This window comes from Carcharhinus amblyrhynchos, chromosome 3 (assembly GCF_965287045.1).
Source record: "Carcharhinus amblyrhynchos chromosome 3, sCarAmb.v2.hapA, whole genome shotgun sequence".
NCBI classification, from domain to species: Eukaryota; Metazoa; Chordata; class Chondrichthyes; order Carcharhiniformes; family Carcharhinidae; genus Carcharhinus; species Carcharhinus amblyrhynchos.
The window spans coordinates 13,245,867-13,269,605 of NC_137326.1; the positions used below are offsets into that span (position 1 = coordinate 13,245,867).

Below are 23,739 nucleotides of genomic sequence, written 5' to 3' on the forward strand. Positions count from 1 at the left end.
TCGAGCACCAACCAGAGTCCCACCCAGGTCCTATTCCCGTAATGCCACATATTTAGCCTACTAATCTCCCCGACACTAGGGTCAATTTATCATGGCCAATCCACCTAACCTGCACATCTTTGGACTGTGGGAGGAAACCGGGGCGTCTGGAGGAAACCCATGCAGACATGGGGAGAATGTGCAAACTCCACACAGACAGTGACCCGAGGCTGAAATTGAACCTGGGTCCCTGGTGTTGTGAGCCAGCAGTGCTAACTGTGTTATTAACTTGCTCCAATCCCATGAGCTCTTATTTTCTGCAATAACCTTTTATATGTCATTTAATAAAATGCTTTTTGAAAATCCAAATATGCCACAACCACTGGCTCCCTCTTGTCTACCCTGCCAGTTTCAACCTCAAAAACCCCAGCAGAATAGCCATACCTGATTTCCCTCTCAGAAATCTGAGCTGACTCTGTCTAATCATATCGTTCTCCAATGGTTTCCACGATAATCAATTTTAGCATTCTCCATAATATTGATGTCGGGCTAACTGGCTCGCATTATTTTCTCTCTCCCTCCTTTGTTGAATAATGGGTTATGTTTGCTCCCTTCTAACCTGCAGGAGCTGTTGTAGAACCCAGGGAACTCTGGAAATATCAAAATCAATGCAGCCACTTTTGTCGTATCTTTTAAAAACCCTAGGACGCAACAATAACTCATGTTTATATTTTTGTTGCTGTTAATGCAGACCATCCTATCCAGGGGATTTGTTGACATTAAGTTCAATTAACTTCTGTAGTTTTTTTTTACTAGTAATATGTCTGAGTTCCTCATTTCCACAAGACCTTGGATTATTTTGTATATCTTCTACTGTGAAGACAGGTACAAAGTATTTGTTTGGTACCTTTGGCATTTCCTTATTTCCCATTGTCATTTCTCATGTCACCACCTGTGTGGCATCCATGTATACTTGCTCTAATCTCTTCCTTTTGTACGCATAAACTTTCACAATCTGTTCCTTTGACTGTTCACGATTGCTATCAGATTTTATGTTATCTCTCTTTATTGACTTCTTTGTCATCCGTTGCGAATCCTAAATTCCTCCCAGTCTCAAGTTTGTTACTCTCTTATTTGGCAATATTTCCATTAATTTCTCTTTCCATTAATTAACCTCTCTGAATAATCATCATATTGATGGATTTAGATGGAATCCTGGTATCCCGGAACAATTTAAACAATGTGGCTTTATTCTACACCTATCAGAAAACAATAAGAGAAAGAAAAGCTGAGATTCTAAAAATCATTGCAGCTCTTAACTGGCTCAAGCTGTGGGAACAACAAACCTTCACAATTGTAAGCATTGGGAATGGAGTGGAGCATTCTTGCTCCAAAACAATGGATATTACAATCAGGGTTATGACCTGTAACTCCCCGTGATAACATTGCTGAGATCAGGGACTCATCGCCTATGGGATTGCAATTCTCCCATTCCCCCGTTGGAACAGTTTCATAATTTATACTCTCAAATACAATGTCCATAAATTAAGCACAGGAATGTAACAAAAGCCATCTTTGAGTGAGGGCAACTTTGACCTCAAAGTGTCCTGTTTTGTTAATTATTTTGCTGTGCACTGAGAATGTGCTTCATAAAACTCTCCTGTAGTTTTTTTGCTAACTCTTCCTCAACTGTTACGCTACAAAGTGTTGACAGCGCATTTAGCTCTCATCTTTCAAGTTTCATTTTCCAGCATCCCCAGCTCCCAGTTATAGTAATGGATCTAATGTCTGTGGAAGCGAATAAGGACCATAGGTTTACACTGGTGGCATAAAGCGCCTAAGTTGATTCCATGGATTCTAATGCTGATGAGGCAAGACTCAAAAAGTCACCATTTGAGGAGGGGAGCAGGTGATGGAAAAGAGAAATCAGTAAATACCCGGTTATTTGCAGGCATCTCACAGACTGTAATTGAAGAGCAGAATTAGCTGGGACATTAACAATGCCTTCTAACACACTGTTAGTATAAGCTGCAGGAAATTCTGGACAAATAGGATGCTGACAATGACTGGGGAGAAAGGGACAGATGCTGGGGTGATCAGAGGGGTGGGTATGCTGGCGATTATCACGGTGGGATGGATGAAAGATCCCCAGACTAAAGCACAAACCCTGTCCATTTTTCTTTTGCATTTAAAGCCACGATATCTGTGCAGCAAACTGCCCAGTGGGGCTGGAGAGTTCCACGCTCTCACCAGAACTGACATTCTGCCAAATTCTTGTAAGATTCTGCCCAGGGTCTCTGTTACGGAAGCCTTCTCAGTGCTCCTTAAGGCAGGTGCTGACTGCCTCTCTGTTCTTGATCAGAGCTATGACGTGGACAGGCTAGCATTGGATTGGGGTGAGACCTCCCTGTTCTTGGCCAGCAGTGGGTGGGACCTTGGGTGCTTGGGCCGTAGGTGGTCTGGACTGTTCTAAAGAAAATTCCAGTGTTATAGTCATCAGCTAACTGCGCCTTCTCCGTCCACCATCTGTTCTTTTGGTCACGGGATAATTTCACCATCAAGAGACAACCTCATTTGCCACACTTGTAGCAGAGTTTGCCTGTTGAACAAAGTTCAACAGATAGCCTCCTCTGAATTCACCAAATTCAAAGGCTACATCTCCATCATTCCTGGCAGCCGGAAGGATGCCAACCAGCAAATAAATCCTGAGGCAAAGTCTCCTTGATCAATTCACATTTGAATAATAAAAGCAAAGTGCCACAGCTGCAAATAATATGCAAATAAGGACAAAATATGCAGGAAACGTTCAGCAAGTCTGGCAGCATGTGGGTGGTGGCACAGAGGTACCGTTTCAGCTGGATGATCTTCCATCTGAACTGGGACAAAAGTTAGAGACAAAGCATTTTCTTCAGCAAATGAATAAGGGTACTCAATGTCAAGGACCCACATTGTTGAGGCATTTTATAGTTAAACAGACTCAATATTGATATAAAAACAGCAAATGCTGGGTAGACTCAGCAGGTCTGGCAGCATCTGTGGAAAAGGTGTCATTCTTGATTTGGAACTCTGGGCACCCTGCTAATCTTCTGACATGGGCAGCCTCCCCACATAACATATCCTTGGGGATGTGGCCATCTTCCATCTCTGTGCAAATGTCCAAGCCAGCAAAGTCTTCTTTGTTTGATCAGATTAAGTGCGCTTGGCATGTTCTGACCCTGAAAGGTCTGCTGCAAGGGTGACTGTTTCTTTCTGTATCATGCCAAGGATACATTGTGGACACTAGAGGTGCAGCTGATTGAGCCTTTTTGCTTGGTTGGTGAATGTAGTCCAGGCTTCGCTGCCACACAGCAATGTGCTGATGTTACAGGCCTCACAGGTAAGAACAAGGAACAATACAGTGCAGGAAACAGGCCCTTCGGCCCTCCAAGCCTGTGCCGCTCATTGGTCCAACTAGACCATTTGTTTGTATCCCTCCATTCCCAGTCTGTTCATGTGGCTATCCAGATAAGTCTTAAACGATCCCAGCATGTCTGCCTCCGCCACCCTGCTTGGCAGTGCATTCCAGGCCCCCACCACCCTCTGTGTAAAATATATCCCTCTGATATCTGAGTTAAACCTTGCTCCCTTCACCTTGAACCTGTGACTCCTCATGATCATCACCTTCGACCTGGGAAAAAGCTTCCCACTGTTCACCCTATCTATGCCCTTCATAATTTTATACGCCTCTATTAGGTCTCCCTTCATTCTCTGTCTTTCCAGAGAGAACAACCCCAGTTTACCCAATCTGTCCTCATAGCTAAGACCCTCCTTACCAGGCAACATCCTGGTAAACCTTTTCTGTACTCTCTCCAAAGCTTCCATGTCCTTCTGGTAGTGTGGCGACCAGATCTGGATGCAGTACTCCAAATGTGGCCTAACCAACGTTCTATAATGAACTCCCAGCCATTTATCATTCTCTTAGGCATTGTGGTAAGTTTTGAGTTGACTGGAATGTAAATAGGTTTTGAATGCTTTGTCCAACAATCTCAGCCTGCGCACTTTCCAGGTTGATCCTGAGGGAGTACTTTTGAAAATTGAATTTCTGTTACGAATTTTATAACTTGTAAAATTCACCAGGCGTTTGTATCACAAACTAAAGGAGAATAGAGGCAAGAGGACAGAACCGCAGCCAAGTACAGATTTAAAGTTGGTCGTAATTCTTATTGCTGGTTATTCTGATACATAATTACAATTTATTTATTTATCAATGTCACAAATAGGTTTACATTAACATTGCAATGAAGTTACTGTGAAAATCTCCAAGATGCCACACTCCGGCACCTGTTCGGGTACACGGAGGAAGAATTAAGCATGGCCAGTGCACCTAACTAGCATGTCTTTTGGATTGTGGGAGGAAACCAGAGCACCCAGAGGAAACCCACGCAGAGAGAATGTGCAGATGTCACACAACCCGGGAATTGAATCTGATCCTGGTGCTGTGAGGCAGCAGTGCTAACGACTGTGCCACCTTATTAAATCCAAAAGGACTACTTGTCTCTAATCCTCTAATGACAGCATGAAACAGCGAGGAACTGCAGCTGGAAACAATTTGATTGATCCAATAGGAAAGATATATTGCTTGAACTGAGGAATTCTCTACAGTTCACAGATCCAAGTCTTAGGCAAAGGAAGACCCACTTGCTATCATGGGACAGTGTTGCCAAGAGCAGCAAGATCATGTCTGAACACATGTGGGGCTCCAGTAAGGGTTTGGCGAGGTGGCTAAGCAAACAAAGGTTAGGATAAAATTAGGAAGAGAGAAGCCTGTAATCCACTAATTCAATATTTTCTCATACTTACGTGCCATTGCCCTACCTCACCTGTCTGCACTCAGATACATACCTGCTATTCTAAAATAAGCTGTTATGTAGTATGTGAAGGAGTGTCTCTTGTTCAAGAAAACATGATGGTCCTTTGGTTTTCTGAATTTGTTCTGCAGCCAATGTGCTTCACTTGGCTGTGATATAGTTTGAGAATTTATGGACACTCTGCTCAATGTTTCCTGTTCCAGTGTTAATGGGGTTTCACACCTTCAAAGTGGATACTCAGGTTTCTAACCGCAACAACCCCAGCTGGCCTGCCACTCATACAATACATAGAATTCAACATGGAAACACGCCATTCAGCCGATCTCATTATTTCCCCTCCCCCCGGGGTGAACACAAATTCCTGGAGCTAGAGTTTTCTCACCCTCATTTGCTTCAATTTCTCCCATCTGATCTTCAGCATTGATCAGGATTGATCTATCAGCCCCACTAGCTGCAGGCACAAATCCTCTAATGGCTGCTCAGTCTCGCGAGAGGGCCAACATGGGATTTGTTCCAGTGAGGCTTCGGAAGGAGACCTTCTCAGTCTCTTTCTGATGATATGATCCGGTTTTCACCCAGGCAAGGTGCAAGGCTGATTAGCATATTTTTGACATAAATTTAAACTTTATTTCAGGGCTTTGATGCCACTATTTCCACACCAGGCTACATGAAGTCACATTGGCTTGAATCATAGGATCCTACAGTGCAGGGGGAGGCCATTTGGCCCATCTAGTCTGCACCGACCACAATCCCACCCAGGCCCTATCCCTGTTACCCCATGCATTTACCCTAGCTAGTCCCCCTGACACTAAAAGGCAATTTAGCATGGCCAGTCCACCTAATCTGCACATCTTTGGACTGTGGGAGGAGACTAGAGCACCCGGAGGAAACCCATGGAGGTATAGGCAGTGACCCAAGCCGGGAATCGAACCCGGGTCCCTTGCACTGTGAGGCAGCAGTGCTAACCGCTGTACCGTTATGCTTCCCATGAATCACTACTGCTTTTCATAAACCAAAACCAGTTGTGATGACCATGCCCGAGGTGCAAGGGTAAGTATAGACATTGGGTGGTGCTCCAGACATTGGGTGCACTGCCCCAGCACCCTGACACAGTCCTCCTGGCACCCTGACTCAGCACCCTGACACCATGCCAGGTTGGCACTGCCAGTGATGGGTGTTCTATGGAGTCCCATTGTCAGGGGAAGGAGGGGTTCCCCTTATGTGTGTTGGATGATGGGGTATGTGCCTTGCTGCCTGTGAGAGAAATAGCCCTACACTTGCATGGTAGGGTGGGGGTGTAGGGTCACTCTGAGCCTTGTGTGGAGATTCCTCCATGGCCGTGTGGGGGTAGGGGAGTTCATTTTTATCATAGATCGGGGTGCCATGTTTAAAGATGAAGCCTTGACCTCCGTGGGACTCTATCATACCTCGCCCTGCCACCCTGACAGCTCAGATACACCTCCAGATTTTCTGTGCATTAAGTACCAGTAAATCTGTAGTCAGAACTCGGCTGTGTTGCTGGAGACATATACACTGGGTTTTAACCAGAGGCTGACACTCCAGCAGATTTTAGAAACATTCTGCTGCCAATTTTGTCCATTCCCATGTCAGTAAATTTTTTAAGGTGTGGTTATGTTTAATTACGATTAAGCAACCTCTCTGCCCTGATAGTCATAAGTGTGAAGATTCATCCTTTTGTATGATAATTACTTTTATAGTTTTTAAAAATAAAAATTCTATATTTCTAAGATTTTTATTTCTATCTCTATTTCTCTCCCTCTCTTAGTTCCATTTTTCTTCCCTGGATATGAATTCAACAGCCTCAAACATAACATAAAACCATCCTGCCGTCCATTTCAAATCTCTAACATTTAACTAGATTTCTATGGTCTTTTTAGAACACGCTCACCAACCATAAATAATCTTCCCACTTCCATTCACTCATAATGGACAAAATTTTCTCGGAAGAAATTAAAGCCGGAATTTTCCGGCTGTCCACGCTCTGCCGTTGCTGTAAGCGAGGATGGAGTATTTGAAGCTCAGCCCAATCTTCGTTCACTGCAGTGGAAATGGAAAATCCCACCAGCGTGAACAACCAGAAAATTCTGCCCTGAGTGTCCTAATGACAGGAAGATTTGCGTCAGTCCATTAGGTGGGGTCCGGATCGAAACTTTCCCCCACTTAGTCCTTTTTTGGGAGAGCGGTGAATTTCGCGCCAGTTCTGGAAGGGACAGAGCCTTAACAGGCCGGTCAGACTGGCTGCAAAATGCTCAGCCGCCATTTTGGATGGGCGCCCCTGATCTCACAGTACTTTGGGAGACCCTCACCTATCCCCCCACATCCATTATTCCCCTGAAGCTTCCTGACTCAGGTAACTTGCTCAATGACTCTACATCGAAACATGGAACAGCATCAAATTGCTGTCATTTGTGATGATACTAAATTTGCCAAAAATGTTAAGGTTTGCCAATTCCTATGTCAGTAAATTTTTTAAGGTGTGGTTATTTTTAATTACGACCAAACAACTTCTCTGCCACTGATAATTACGAATGCAAAGATTCATCCTTTTATACAATAATTTCTTTTAGAGTTTGTAAAAATAAAAATTGTATGATTCTAAGATGTTTTATTTCTGTCTCTTTAATGTCTCTCCCTCTCTTAATTCCATTTTTCTTCCCTTACTTTGTTTTGCTGACTGTACCTGATCTGATATTTAATTCAATATTCTAATCAATACTTCCTGGTTCAGACTCTGCGCTGCTCAGTAATAAATCTTCAATCTGATTGACTCAGATGATACACAGTTGGTCTCCAGCACCCTGTACGGGGTAGTGAATGGCTTTGTAATCACAGAGGGCTCTAGTATGAAACAACAGTGAGCAAATATAAGTGTAAAATAGGCTTGTTTTCATTTATTTGTACATGGAATATGGGCCTTCATTTATTCCCCATCACTAATTGCTTTGAACTGAGTTGCTTGCTAGGCCATTTTAGAGGATATTTTTAAGAGTCAAACACATTGGGTGTGGATAAGAGTCACATGTAGGCCAGACCCAGGTAAGGATGACAGATTTCCTTCCCTAATGGTCATTACAAAGAACAAAGAACAGCACAGCACAGGAACAGTCCCTTCAGCCCTCCAAGCCGGCGCTGATCATGTTGTCATAAGAACATAAGAAATAGGAGCAGGAGTAGGCCATCTAGCCCTTCGAGCCTGCCCCGCCATTCAATAAGATCATGGCTGATCTGTCGTGGCTCAGTTCCACTTTCCCGCCCTCTCCCCATAACCCTTAATCCCTTCTCTTATCAAAAACCCATCAACCCGCTTCTTAAAAATATTTAGCGAGGCAGCCTCCACCACTTCAACGGGCAGAGAATTCCAGAGATTCACCACCCTTTGAGTGAAGAAGTTCCTCCTCAACTCCGTTCTAAACCACCTCCCCTTTATCTTGAGGCTGTGCCCCCTAGTCCTACTGTCTTTTTTGAGCGGGAAGAGTCTCTCCACCTCTATCCTATCCATCCCATTCATCATCTTATACGTCTCAATGAGATCTCCCCTCATTCTTCTAAACTCTAACGAGTACAAGCCTAATTTATTCAGCCTCTCCTCATAGCTCAATCCCCTCAACTCCGGTATCAGCCTAGTAAACCTCCTCTGCACTCCCTCCAGGGCCAAAATATCCTTGCGCAGGTGCGGCGCCCAAAACTGCACACAGTACTCCAGCTGCGGCCTCACCAATGCCCTATACAGCTGCAGCAAGACCTCCCTACTTTTATATTCAATCCCCCTCGCTATGAAGGCCAGCATCCCATTCGCCTTCCTGACCACCTGCTGCACCTGCAAGCTGGGTTTTTGCAATTCATGCACAAGGACCCCGAGGTCCCTCTGCACCGTCGCCTGCTGCAGTTTTTCGCCACGTAAGTAATAGTCCTTCCTACCATTCTTCCTACCAAAGTGGACCACCTCACACTTGCCAACATTAAATTCCATTTGCCATTTCCTGGCCCATTCGCCCAGCCTATCTAGATCCTTCTGCAGACTCTCCACACCCTCCGCACAATTTGCCGTTCCCCCAATCTTGGTGTCATCAGCAAATTTCGACACCCTGCACTCGGTTCCCTCCTCCAGATCATCTATATAAATGGTAAATAGCTGAGGCCCCAGCACCGACCCCTGGGGCACCCCACTAGTCACCATCCGCCAATCCGAATAGCACCCATTGACCCCCACTCTCTGCCTCCTATTTGACAACCAATCCTCTATCCACGCTAACACCCTACCCCCAACTCCATGTCCCCTGACCTTCTGCAATAACCTCTTGTGAGGTACCTTGTCAAACGCCTTCTGAAAATCCAGAAAGACCACATCCACCGGCTCTCCTCTATCCACTGCCCTAGACACATCCTCATAGAACTCCAGTAAATTTGTCAGACACGACTTCCCTTTAATGAAACCGTGTTGCGTCTGCTCTATCAAGCAATTCCCTTCAAGATGCCTCGCAATTTCCTGACAAATCGCTTAGATCCCTCTATTCCCTGCTTGTTCAAATTTCTATCCAGTTAAGCCTTAAATGTGGCTAATCTTATCTGCCTCAACCACCTCACTTGGCAGTGCCAACCAGATGGGATTTTAGGACAATCAACAATGGTCCCAACGTCACTGTGAGACTTTTTAATCCAGATTTTTATTGAGTTCAAATTTCACCATCTCCTGAGGCGGGATTCAAATGGGGGTCCCCAGGGCATTACCCTGGGTCTCTAGATCACTAGTCCAGTGACAATACCACTGTGCCATTGCCTCCACAAATGGTAGCATTTGTTTGCTGCTGGGAGCCAAATCTGGCTCAATGAGAAATAAAAATCACATTTGACAATATATTTTAAAAAATGTTTTTTTTTGTATTTGCAGTACCAGTAATTTCCACGTGCACTTGGACGACAAGTGGGGCAACATGGAGTGTGTGCAGGTGGCCAAAGAAGCTGAAATGGTGGAAATTATTCCAAATGGCAATCACGTCGAAGATCTAAGTGTACCAATCAAAATGCCACCTGAGGAGGACAGGTAAGTGTTGGCAACATAATATCGACAGCCCAAAAAGGTTTGTTATTTGAGCAATAAATCATCGCAGGTTCTAGAAATTCTTCATCACTAGTAATCATAGAATTGCTACAGTGCAGAAGGAGGCCACTCAGCCCATCGATCAGAGTCCCATCGACTCTTCGGCAGAGATGTTACTCTGAGGCCCTATCCCTGTAACCCCACATATTTATCCCACTAACCCCCTCCCCCAACCTATACATCTTGGGACACTAAGAGATAATTTAGCATGGCCAATCCACCTAACCCGCACACCTTTGGGCTGTAGGAGGAAACCGGAGCATCTGGAGGAAGCCCACACAGACACGGGGAGAACATACAAAGTCCACACAGGCAGTCACCCAAGGCTGGAATCGAACCCGGGTCCTTGACACTGAGAGGCAGCCATTGTGCCACAGTGCCGCCTCCACATGAGACACCGGCATGGTTGTCGGAGCAGCACAGTGGTCTCATTACCTGATTTAAAAAATATATTTAGAAGTTATTCTGTATATTATCACTCCTTGTTGTTTCCTCTGGCTCTCCCCATGCTTGGTGGAGAGAGTGTAGCTTTCTCCCAGCGATCCATCACATCAAACAGAAGGTGAGGCAACCACAGAAAGGACACTGTCCCCTCCTGATGCTGTCCCAGTGAGCAGGTTGGCATTGTGGAATGACTCACCTCACCGCTCACTGGAATGGTGCTGGCAGCCTAAGCTAAGTCAATGCATGTCACATTTTAATGCCAGCACACAGCACTGAGGCAGATGGAGTTTAGATCTTCCTGGCAGCAGGCTCCACTTTTTTTCTCTTTTCTTGAGAATTTAGACCAGATTTTAACTTTAAGCGAGCAGTGGTTGAAATCACAGTTCACCACTTATTGCCCCTTCTCGCCGTACTGCTGCTGGAGTTTTTTAAAACTCATTCATGAATTACCCTTGGATTGTGCGGCAAGTTCAAACGGCGTTTCAGAGTCAGCCACGTTGCTGTGGCTCTGGAGTCACATGTAGGCCAGACCAGGTAAGCACAGCAGACTTCCTTCCCTGAAGGGCATCAGCGAAGCAACTGGGTTTTTACGACAATCATAGGATTTCTGCAATGTAGAATCATTAGCTCATACGTTCATGAGATATAGAAGCAGAGTTAGGCCATTCGGCCCATCGACTCCGCTCTGCCATTCGATCATGGCTGATATGCTCCTCATCCCCCTTTTCCTGCCTTCTCCCCACAACCCGTCAGCCCATTAACAATCTGTCTAACTCCTCCTTAAATTTACTCACTGTGCCAGCATCCACCACACTTTGGAGCCGTGAATTCTACAGATTCACACAACCCTTTGGGATTGTTAGACTTTTAATTCCAAATTTTTACTGAATTCAAATTGCACCATCTGCCGTGCTGAAATTTGAACTCACTTCCCCAGAGCATTGCCTTGAGTCTCTGGATTACTAATCCAATGACAACACCACTAGATTACCACCTCTCCAATGATTAGGACCTACCACTGTGATCATCAATGCTTGCCCAAATCAGGAGCCTCATTACTATGTCCTGTGATGTAATAGGACCCTGATGCAATTTAGAGGGAGCAAGCTTGGAAGGAGAAACAGCTCCAAAAATGCGCGTCAATCATTATTGAGGTGGAGTATGAGCTCTCCTCCGTGATCTACAGGCTTAATATGTGGTACTGCTGTCCTGGGTCCTCTCCCTTGCCTCCTTCCATAGGAATCACTCCCTCCTGTCAACTGCATGTGATTCAGAACTGGCCAAACTTTTGCTACTCCCTAGCCAATCGATTGAGCCTTACATCTCAGAGGCATGGGATGGCCCAGGACTGTTGCCACAGGAAGGGAGGGGCACCCTGCGCACTGTGCACCTACTCCATGCCTGGAGTTATCCTTTCCCTTTGGATATAGGGATTTAGATCTGTTGCAATTGGACTAGTGCATTTTAGATGTCACTGGAGTTTTGCTCTGTGTGTGCCCCAGGCCCCAAGCTTCAGTTAGCCTCTGATGTACGCAGCTCTCTCCTTTATCATAGAAGCTCCGAGTCAGATTTCACACCTGCTTCCACCTTTGCTGCACTGGGCTTTAAGGATCGGTCAATTAGTTTGGAAACAAAATAATCCTGAAGGGATCATTTCTGAAATCATTGAGCTTGAGTCATTTCCATTTCCATTTCTTGAGAACGACATTTTATTGCTTCTACCCTAGAAAATCCTTTGGCGTGTTTATTTTGGAAGGCATTATTATAAATACAACAAATCAGCCAAAGCTCAACTTGACATGTCGGTGGATTTTTTTGCTCTATTTTTAAGTTCCTTGCTTAAACATTTATCCTTGCCCCTACACTCTTGTGGAAATGCCACATCCTAAATAAAGTCGTTTTTAAAAGCAATCGACTCTGCTTCTGTGAATCTGATTTAGGGGTCCGAGGATTCCTGCCTTCCAGCAACTGGTGCAGTTGTCCCACTCCAGGATGACTGAGAAAAGATGCAGGAAGGAAATTGGAAGATATCGAAGGTTCAGGCCTCCCTAGTAATTTTACTTCACACAACTCAAATGACCTCAGTCCTGGCCCAGAATATGCTGGTCCTCAAATTGCATGATAGAGCACGGGCATACAAATCCGCAACACATCTGTGTGCCTTTCTGCCACCTCTCTCCCTCCCCTTGTTAGCTGTCAGCCATGACTTTAGTGGTAGAACTTTCACCGCTGATTGACCAGTTCATGTGTTCAAGTCCTGCTGCAGAGACTTAAAATCATAGAATCCCTGCAGCGCAGAAGGAGGCCATTCAGCCCATCGAGCCTGCACCGACCACAATCCCACCTAGGCCCTATCCCCGGAACACTACATATTTACTCTGCTAGTCCCCCTGACACGAAGAGGCAATTTAGCATGGCCAATTCACCTAACCCGGACATCTTTGGACTGTGGGAAGAAACTGGAGCACCCGGAGGGAACCCATGCAGGCATGGGGAGAATGTGCAAACTCCACACAGTAAGAAGTCTCACAATACCAGGTTAAAGTCCAACAGGTTTACTTGGTAGTAAACACCACTAGCTTTCGTAACTAGCTTTCGTGTTCCTTCATCAGGTGAGTTCTCTCCACTCACCTGATGAAGGAACAGCATTCCGAAAGGTAGTGGCGTTGACTATCAAATAAACCTGTTGGACTTTAACCTGGTGTTGTAAGACTTCTTACTGTGTTTACCCCAGTCCAATGCCGGCATCTCCACATCAAACTCCACACAAGTAGTGACTCAAGTTGGGAATGGAACCTGGCACCTTGGCGCTGTGAGGCAGCAGTACTAACCAATGTGCCACCGTGCTGCCCCACATATCCTAAGATCTAAGTTGAGGAGCAGTGTTTACTGTACATCATCACTCCCCCGCTGCCTCCCCCCCTCCCCAACACACCACACCCTCATTCCCCAGAGTGAAACACAAGGAGGTTTATGGTCAGATTGGGATCAGGAGCTTGTTCAGTTTGGCTCTAATAGCGTGCAGGTTGGTGACAGAGCAGCAGCGGAGTGGACGCTGCCACCTTTACTTTGGCTCAGCCGGTGTTAGAATCTCGCCATGGAAACAGAATGTAGGAGGGGTGTTTAACAGAGAGGATATTATGCATTTTATACAAGCTTTGAATTATTCCCTTTTTTTTACGCACAGCTTTGTCAAATGCCACCATACGGCAAGTATTTTTTTAAAAATTCACTATTTTTTTGTGTGAAATTAGATCACGTATATAACAGGCTAGTGAGTCATTTTATGGGATTAGATTTTCATTTTGAATTTTCACATGCGTGAAGATTTTAAGCAACTGGCAATGGGATGGAAAATGTTCTTGTCCCTTTCAGGTTGGCATTATTTTTGAGCTGATTTGATTTATTATTGTCACATCTATTAGTATACAATGAGAAGTATTGTTTCTTGCATGCTGTACAAAGCATACCGTACATAGAGAAGGAAATGAGAGGGTGCAGAATGTAGTGTTACAGTCATAGTCAGGGTGTTGAGAAAGATCAACTTAGTGAGAGATAAATCCATTCAAAAGTCTGACAGCAGCAGGGAAGAAGCTATTCTTGAGTCGGTTGGTACGTGACCTCAGACTTCTGTATCTTTTTCCCGATGGAAGAAGGTGGAAGAGAGAATGTCCGGGGTGTGCAGAGTCCTTAATTATGCTCTCATTACATTATCCCTTCCATCTTGGCACAGAGAGTACTCAGTCAGGGGTGTCACCTGAGGAAGCAACCAAGTACAATCCCTCTCTGAGCATGCAATCCTCATCAGAGATTCGGATGTAGCATTCTATCAGGTTAAGAGCACGGAGTGACCAGGTCATGTTGGTTAATTGGCCATAAAAGTTGAGATTTTTGTTCGTTCAATGGGATGTGGGCATTGCTGGGCCAGCATTTATTGCCCATCCCTAACTGCCCTTGGACTGAGCAGCTTGCTAGCTCATTCCAGAGGGCAGCTGAGAGACAATCACTTTGCTACAGGTCTGGAGTCACATGTAGGCCAGACCAGGTAAGGATGGCAGATTTCCTTCCCTAAAGGACATTAGTGAACCAGATAAGTTTTTACAACAATCGGCAATGGTTTTATGGTTATTTAAATTCCAGATATTTCTTGAATTCAAATTCTCAATAACCATCAATGGTGTTATAGAATCCCTACAGTGCAGAAAGAGGCCATTCAGCCCATCAAGTCTGCACCAACTCTCTCTGATTGAGTACCTTGCCCGTGCTCTTTCCCCCACTCTATCACCATAACTCCATGAATTTTACCATGGCTAATCCACCTAACCGATACATCTTGAAACACTGAGGGGCAATTTTGCATAGTCAATCCACCTAATCTGCACATCTTTGGAGTGTGGGAGAAAACTGGAGCACCCGGAGGAAAAGCACGCAGACACAGGCAGAACATGCAAACTCCACACAGACAGTGACCCAAGCCAGGAAGTGAACCCGTGTCCCTGGCGCTGTGAGGCAGCAGTGCTAACCACTGTGCCACCGTGCCGCCCATGTATTACATTCTATCTGTAGTGGCTTGTGCTTCTCCCAGCAAGAACCTTACTGAAGGAATGGCATTGTGCTAAAAGTAAATCAGTTTGCTTTGTTTTGCCTTCTCCTCTTTGAGATGAAGAGTCAGCTATTGCTTCCATTACATGGGGATGGAAAACAATGGGGGTGAATCTGGGATTAATTAGCCATTGCAGAACCATGACATCTAAGCGCACTTCAATCTTAATTATCTCCATCCACACCTACAGGTATGAAGAAAATGAAGGAAACTCAGCAGAGTGCGATGAATTCCTGCCTCACTCAGACACTGAGAAGAAACACACTCGATTCACAGACGTAAGTTGTTTATTTGTTTGTGAAGAAACATTCCTTATTTGAGCAAAGTCTGAATTTGTCAATTTGGATCAGCCATGATGTGGAGAAGCCGGTGTTGGACTGGGGTGGGCACAGTAAGAAGTCTCACAGCATCAGTTAAAGTCCACCAGGCTTATTTAGTAGTACAAGATTTTGGAGCATTGCTCCTTTATCAAGTCAGCCCAAGAGACACACCCAATGAAGGAACAGCGATCCAAAAGCTCGTGATTCCAAAAACACCCATTGGACTTTAACCTGTGAGACTTCTTAATTTGGATCAGAGCAGAACTTAGGTCCTCAAGTGAATGATCTGAGAGTTGGTCATCAGACCTTTAACTTCCTCCCTGATTTCCGATAGTTAAAAGCTTTTCTCATTGCAGTTTGAAGGCAAAACCTCCTTTGGAATGTCGGTGTTCAACCTCAGTAATGCCATCATGGGCAGTGGCATCCTGGGATTAGCGTATGCGATGGCCAACACAGGCATTGTCCTTTTCCTGTAAGTACATCTTTTATCTGTTTTAATCACTCACCCATCTCCCTCACTTTCATGTTTCGGCCACACAACACCCTTGCAAAAGAGAACAAGCCAGTCATGGAGTCACAGGATGATTACAGCACAGGAGGAGGCCATTTGGCCCATCATGCCCATACCAACTCTCCGTAAAGCAATCCAGTCAGTTCCATTGCCATACCCTTGTTACCTTCCACTGCTACTTCCCTCAAGCGTCCGTCTCCAGTTTCCATTTGAAATTATTTATTGTTTTCACTTCCACCACCCTCGTAGCCAGATTATCACCACTCACTATGTAAAAAAAGTTCTTCCTCCTATCTCCCTTGCATATCCCACCCAAGAACTTCAATCTTTGTTTCCTAGTCCATGTGCCATCAGCTAATACAAAGAACAAAGAAAACTACAGTGCAGGAACAGGCCCTTCGACCCTCCAAGCCTGTGCTGATCATCATGCCCTAACTAAACTAAAAAAAACCTTCTGCCTGTACTCAACCCCTGTTCCTCTATACCCTCCCTACTCATGTACCCATCCAGATGCCTCTTGTATGTTGCTAATGTGCAAGAGTCCACCATCTCCTCTGGCAGCATGCTCCAGGCACCCACCACTCTCTGCTGAGGTTAGGTACATTGGCCATGCTAGATTCTCCCTCAGTGTACCCGAATGGGCATCAGAATTTGGTGACTAGGAGATTTTCATAGTAATTTCATTGCAGTGTGAATGTAAGCCTATTTGTAACACTAATAGATAAATTTTAGATATTTGCCTGTATTGATAGAAACATGGCAAGGCGGAGTACTGAACAGAATTTAAGATATCACGAGATACAATGGAAGGAGTCACTAATCCAAGTAATAGTTACTCTTGCATTTACAGGCTACTGATGTGTTCCTCACTGTCTTACCCCTCAGGTGCAAGTGCATTCCCGTTCACTGACCATGTGGCAAATTAGTGTAAAGGTGACCTTGTTTAACTTTCAGGAAAGGCTCTCGTTGGCACTGAGTTATATTAACGTTGCCTGAGAAGAGAAATTACCCATGCAGTCATGTTTTTGAGGAGACTTTTTTATGAACAACATTTGACACTGAACCACAGAATCGCAGAGTCGTCACAGTGCAGAAGGAGGCTATTCGGCCCGTCATGTCTGCACTGACTCTCCAAACGAGGATTGGGACTTAGTGCCATTCCCCTGCCTTTTCTCCCATTATCCCTGCACATTGTTTCTATTCAAATAATTATCTAATGTCCTTATGAATGCCTCGATTGAACCTGCCTCGACCACACTTCCTGGCAATGCATTCCAGACCGCAACTACTCGCTGTGTGAGAAGATTTTTTCCTGCATCACATTTGCTTCTTTTGCAAATCACCTTAAATCATTTTACGAGCGGGAACAGTTTCTCCCTATATACTCTGTTCAGCCCTCTCATGATTTTGAACATCTCTATCAAATCCCCTTCTTCTGTCCAAGAAGAACAGTCCCAGCCTCTCCGATCTATCCTCATAACTGAAGTTTCTCATCCGTGGAACCATTCTTGTAAAACTCTTCTGCACATTCTCCAACTCGTTCACATTTTTGTACGCAATAATCCAACTGAGGTCTAAGCAGTGTCTTTTATAAGTTCAGCGTAACCTCCTTGCTCTTGTACCTTTGCCACGCAGGAGGTATGAGGGCAGACAAGCAAAAACGTGGAGAAGTGGCTTAAAGAAGAGTGAACAGATGGAGAAGTGCTGAAGTTAATGGAGGGAATTCCAGAAATTAGGGCCTAGGTAACCAAAGGCACAGCTATCATAGAACCACAGAAAAGTTACAGCACAGAAGAAGGCCATTTGGCCCATCTTGTGCGTGCCAGCCCAAATACATCTTGGTGCCCTTTCGAATCCCATCTCCCCTGCACCTAGCCCATTGCCCTGTAGTTTACTGCACGTAAGATGCAGATCCAGGTACTTTTTAAAAGAGTTTAGGGTCTGTGTCTCAGTTCCAGACACCCACCACACTCTGCGTAAAAGAAATTCTTCTTCATGCCGTTGGCGGCGAGGAAGGAAATGAATATGGCATGAGGCCGAATTGGAGGTTACAGAACTAGGGGAGATTGTAAGTGTGGTATGAACTGGCCTGTCAATTTGGACTGAGATTGCCAGCACTCAATTAATTTGCCATCTGCAGCACCTAGGGCAAGGAGATGATCTTTTTCTCATTTTGACCAACATATGTCGAAATTTGATCTGACAGCGTGTCAGACTTCATGTTTACATTGAATCTGAGACTGTTTGGACTTGGAAATAGATTTAGCATAAAGAGGTGTTTTTGACTTGTACAGTAATGGTGTCAGTGCTGTGGACGGGATTTCATGCACGTAGCCTGTAAGTGGCAACAATATGTGTACTGTACTGTTCAAATGCTTGAGATTTGAAGAATGGATTCTGAGGGATGTTAGAAAGTATATTGAGAATCAGTTCAGTTATGTGAGTTATTCCATAGAGAGGCATGCGGTAGGATGATCTATGCTTCTTTTCTTTCATTTATTTCCATCCGTAGACACTTAGGAATTGCTGGGATGCGCTTCTAACTTGTTTTTCCAGGGGCTTTCCAGTAACTTAAGCAATAAGAGTAAAACTGCAGGAGTCTGCGAAATCCTCCGAGCTCTGTGGTTGAATTACAGCTGTTAAGACTCAGTCCATTAGCTTTATGCACAAGATTCTGAGAAGTTGTGCTCAGGGGCCTCTGTGTCTAGCCTAAGCCATGTCATTTTGATGGTGGGAATAACGGAGTGAGCAACTCGTTAGAGCTGGACAGAGTGTGGAAAGAGTGAATAATCGTAGGCCTCAGCATGTGGTGTGGGAGTGTATTGGTGGCACTGTGGCCCCTCTTTTAAAGGGATTGAATGCTGCATGACACACACACATTATCACTGCTGCCTCACAGCGCCAGGGACCCAGGTTCGATTCCCAGCTTGGGTCACTGTCTGTGTGGAGTCTGCACGTTCTCCCCATGTCTGCATGGGTTTCCTCCAGGTACTCCGGTTTCCTCCCGCAGCCTGAAAGGCAGGTTGGTTAGATGTATTGGTCATGCTAAATTCTCCCTCAGTGTACCCGAACAGGCTCTGGAATGTGGCGGCTTGGGGATTTTCACGGAAACTTCATTACAGTGTGAACGTAAGCCTACTTGTGGCACTAATAAATAAACTTTACTTGGAAACTACAGCCGGAATTCTCCGATCTTGCCCGCGGCTGGAATTTTCCAGTCCTGCTGCAGTGAATGGAGGTTTGATTGAGCTCCAAATTCTCCATTCTTGCTGGCAACAGTGGTGGGGTGTGCAAGGCTGGAGAATTATAGCCTACATCTTTTTAATACTACACTGTTTTATTTTATTATTGCACACTCCTTTCACTGCCTGCAAGTCATATGATTGAGGGCAAAAGACACGTGAATTATTGTTTATAAAGCACCGGGCGGGATTGGACTGTTCCTTATTAAGTCAGTGTGTACAGGAGCTGGACATGAACTCCACAGTATCAAATATCACTGAATAGGTTGATACGGAAAAAAAGTGCTGGAAAGTCTCAACAGGTCTGGCAGCATTGATGGAGAAAGGAGAAGAGTTAATGAGCTGAATTTAGCCAGTGGTGACAGGCTGGGAGGCAGGTGGACAATACAATGGCGGGCATAGATGGGTGCTGGGGTAGTGGATGGGTGTGGAGTGCCTATCATCCTTCTGTCACCATGACGGGGAATTAGAGAGAGAGGTCCTTCCAATCAGAGATTACTTCAGTCGCTACGGTGGCCAACTAAGGGTCTGTTCCTGCCACCACCGACATTTTACTGCTGGCGCATGGATATACAGCAGTATGGGGAGATCAACTGGTCAACCCCAGCAACCTCCACAGAGGCTCAGGGCAGCGTTTTCATTTTGGGGGATCTCTTTGGCCTATGTGTGAGTCTTCAGCAGCAATGTCTGTTCCTGTGGTAACCACACCATCTTTCCTCATCACACCCCCTCCCCACACCCACACACACCCACACACACACCCTCCTCATTGAGTCAGCCTGACTGGCCCCAAGTTTCCAGGCCCCATTTACCTGATTCTGAGGGTGCCAGCAATCCAGCACACCCTCTTCTTGTAGGTGCAGCCCAAGAAATGCCCACCGTCCACGGTGGCGCTGCTGAGCTACCAGCTGTCCAATCAGCTAGCAGCAAATGCAGGCTGGACGGCTGCCCAGTGGCATCCCAATAAGTTGGCTTCTATGGGCAAAATGCTGCCATGGGTCCCGCATACTGCTGAGACAGGGTCGCCCCCTCCCCGCCCCCCCACCCCCACACTCCATACCATTCCCCCCTCCACCACCCATGGGCTCCTTGGCAGGACGCCTGCCGCAATATCAAAGTCGGGACCAACATTTCAGGTCGTTGACCTTTCATCGATCGGACCTGGGAGTTGGAATCGGTCTTAAATGAGTGAAAGGGGCGGGAGAGAGGATGGGAAGATGGGAAAATGGAAAGGCCAGTGACGTGGGTGAAGGAAGAAGAGATTAAATAACAAAAAGAGTTGAGGTAATGAGACAAATAAAGAAGTGAAGGGAATGCCAAAAGAAGATGTGAATGGCAGACTCAGTTGCCATCTGGAAGTTAAAGACAGAGACAGCTAAAATCAACAAAGAAACGGGAAACAAAATAGGGCAGAGATTACAGTCTGAGATTGTTGAACTCAGTGTTGTGTCCAGAAGGTTGTAAGTCACCTAATCAAAAGATTAGTGCTGGAATTTTTTTGCCATTCTCGTTGGCGTGATCTTCCAGTCCCACTGATAGTGAATCCCTGCCGCCGGTTTCCCGGCAGAGGGGGGAGTGGGTTACTGGGAAATCCCATTGACAGCGGTGGCATCAGAAGATCTCACCACTGGCCAATGGCGTTCTGCCTCCCGCTGCCCCAAAACACATCAGGGGAGGCGCACAGAGAATCCGCACTCAACCCCCCCGCCTCATTGTGGTTCCTCAAGTCTTTGCTGAGATGCATTTGGTCACAACATGAGGTCCAGGGCAGAGAGGTCAGTATGAGGCCGGGGTAGAGAATTCAAATGGAAAGCGACTGGAAGATTGGAATCACGCTTGCGGTCTGAGCGGAGCTGTTCCACAAGGCAGTTAGCCAATCAACATCTGGTCTCCCCCAGCGTAGATGGGACTGCATTGTGAGCAGTCAATGCAATGAAATGAAAGGAATACACTTAGATTGCTTTCATCTGGAATTCTGGGCCCTGAACAGTGAGAAAGAAGGAGGTAAAAGAGACAGTGGCTACACCTTCTGTGCTGGCATGGAAAGGTGTCATGGGGAATGGAGACGACGTTGAGAGTGATTGAGGAGTGGACCTGATTATTGTGAAGAGACTGCTCCCTTTAAAATGCTGGAAGGACAGGGAAGGCAAAGATATATTTGGTGCTGTCATCGCACTGGAAGTTGCGGCAAGGGTGGAGAATGATCCGTTAAGTATGGAGGGTTGGAAGATGAGAATGAGGGGAGCCTTAGTGTGTTTTGGGGAGGGAGGAGAAGGGTAAAGGGAGAAGTGCATGAAACAGGACAGACATAGTCAAGGACCCTGTCAGCCATGGTTGGGTAGAGTCCCCAGTTGAGGAAAGAGAAACACCTATCGGAGGCAGCATTGTATCATCAAAGAAAATGCAACAAAGACAGAGAAACTGGCAGGGTGGAATGGAGTCCTTACAGGAAGTGGGGTGTGCGGAGGTATAGGGTGGCTGTGGGAGTCAGTGGGCTTAGGGTGAATATTGAGGAAGAAATTGAGGAAGAGTGAGTGGGAGATGGATCTTGTGAGATCAGGGTGAAAATTGGAAGCAGATTTCAGTGCAGGGTAAGAACAGGAAACAGCACCAGGACAGTTTTCGGTGTAACGGAATAGTCAACCAGTGATTCTTTTCTGAGTGACTGATTCAACAAATCAGGAAGCTATTAAAATAGCAATGTCAACTCTCACTCTTTACATCCAGAAAATAAACATATCCTGGATAAAAATTAACAATTCTCTCCTCTATTTGTGTACATTCTTTCAGGGAACTGTCCTTGTTGTCCTCCTGCCTGACCAATGTAACTTAGGATGAAACTCTATTATAATTGTAAATGGGGTCTCTGATGATCTTGTACGAAGGTTACAGCAGCTGACCAGGAAAGTTGCACCACATCTTGACCTGCCTGTCTGTCAGCACATCAACTTTTATATGGGACAGAGTGGGTGAAAAGGAACAACTTATTCATGCCTGGCGCATTGTGAGGCCACATACAACTTTTACACCTACTCAATTATCCTGGCAATTGGTATGCCCATCAAAGTAGAGGAACTGATGTTTGAGAACAGAAAGTTTACTGAAGAGAGTCAGTTGCTTTCCATCTTTTGCTTGTATTACACCATACAAATGGCACCCAATTTCTGATACCGTGAGTGCCTCACTGCCGTAGGGTAAGCACTGTTATTTCTTATTACTCGTGATGTATCCGTCCGACTGATTCCTCTTGGTCACCCCTCTGATCTTTCAACCCACTACTGGCAGCCATGTCTTCAGTCACCTAAGTTCCACTCTCTGGAGAACTTTCCCCAACCTTCATCTCTCCACCTTCCTCTTCTATGCCATGGCACGATGGTGCAGTAGTTAGGCCTCACAACACCAGGGACCTGGGTTCAATTCTAGCCTCAGGTCACTGTCTGTATGGAGTTTGCACATCCTCTCCATGTCTGCGTGCGTTTCCTCTGGGTGCTCCGGTTTCTTCCCACAGTCTGAAAGACATGCTAATTAGGTGCATTGGTCGTGCTAAATTCTCCCTCAGCGTGTGGTGACTAGGAGATTTTCATGGTAATTTTATTGCTGTGTTAATGCAAGCCTACTTGTGACACTAATAAATAAAATTTAAAAATTGCTGTCTGTGTGTAGATTACCTGCTGCATTTGACCACATGTCAGTGGTGATTATATTTCAAAAGTATTGCATTGGATGTAAAGTATTTAAAGACATCCTGGATTTTCCTGAAGACATGAAAGACATTTATCCTTATCTATTCCAATTGATCTTTCCAAAAATTCATCCTTTACCAAAATCAATCCACTGAACTTGAACTTTGACTAATGTAATCTTTTTCACTAAAGCTTACGTAAACACTTTGGAATATTTTATCTACATGAAAGACACAGGGTAGGAATTTCCAACAGCACTTGCCCCAAGACTGGAAAATCCCACCCGAGGCCAACGGAGCTTTGCATGGACATGTCCCGCCTGCTACGATTCCCCTGGTGGGCAGGAGGGGAAAATTCTGCCCACAATACTGGTTGTTGTTGGGAATGTGAACTAATATCTTACCTAAGATACCATAATAACCAGTAAAGATCTGGCACATTTATATGGAGAAATGGATTGACAGAGTAGTCACTCTAACTTTGAAATCTTACATATTTTAATGAGATTGTTTTATCTGAATCCAAAAGTAATAATAATTCTAATCTGTGGCACCAATAAATATTTGAAGTTTTGTCAAGCAATTCATTGTTAATCAGTTCACATGCCCATATTTGGATGAGGGACACTTTGGAATGGGTAGATCAGTTGATAAATTGAGCATATGTTACCCTGCATCACATATTGAAAGCAGAGATGGATGTTTGTGCAGATGCTTGGCACACGGAGATGCCAATATGGTGATTATAAAGTGGCAAGATCCTGATTTGAGGCTATAATTATGCACCAGAGAAGTTCTCTACCCCTCCAGAGACGGTGTTGGATGGGACATGCAGAGTCTGAGCCACAGAATGAGAGAGAAGGTCATTTTATAACCCTTTCCTGGCAGCTGTAGAGCAGCTTTTGGCAGCGGTCTGGGAGGGCGGGTTAGTCACCTGCCCACCCTCTTGACTGAGGGGCACAGATGGTGACAGAAGGGAGAAAATAAAAAGT

The 23,739-nt window shown here is 45.3% G+C and overlaps 1 protein-coding gene across 2 annotated transcripts in view; it reads left to right on the forward strand.

Annotated features, from left to right (window-relative positions):
• Positions 1-23,739, forward strand: part of LOC145335764 (sodium-coupled neutral amino acid transporter 3-like) — a 144,995-nt gene that overhangs the window by 27,934 nt on the left and 93,322 nt on the right. For both annotated transcript variants that reach the window (XM_080181492.1, XM_080181498.1), the window contains exons 2-4: positions 9,736-9,888; positions 15,183-15,270; positions 15,669-15,784. In XM_080181492.1, coding sequence (XP_080037618.1) covers positions 9,779-9,888; positions 15,183-15,270; positions 15,669-15,784 — 314 coding nt within the window. In that variant the 5' untranslated portion in view covers positions 9,736-9,778. The remainder of the gene's footprint in view (positions 1-9,735; positions 9,889-15,182; positions 15,271-15,668; positions 15,785-23,739) is intronic.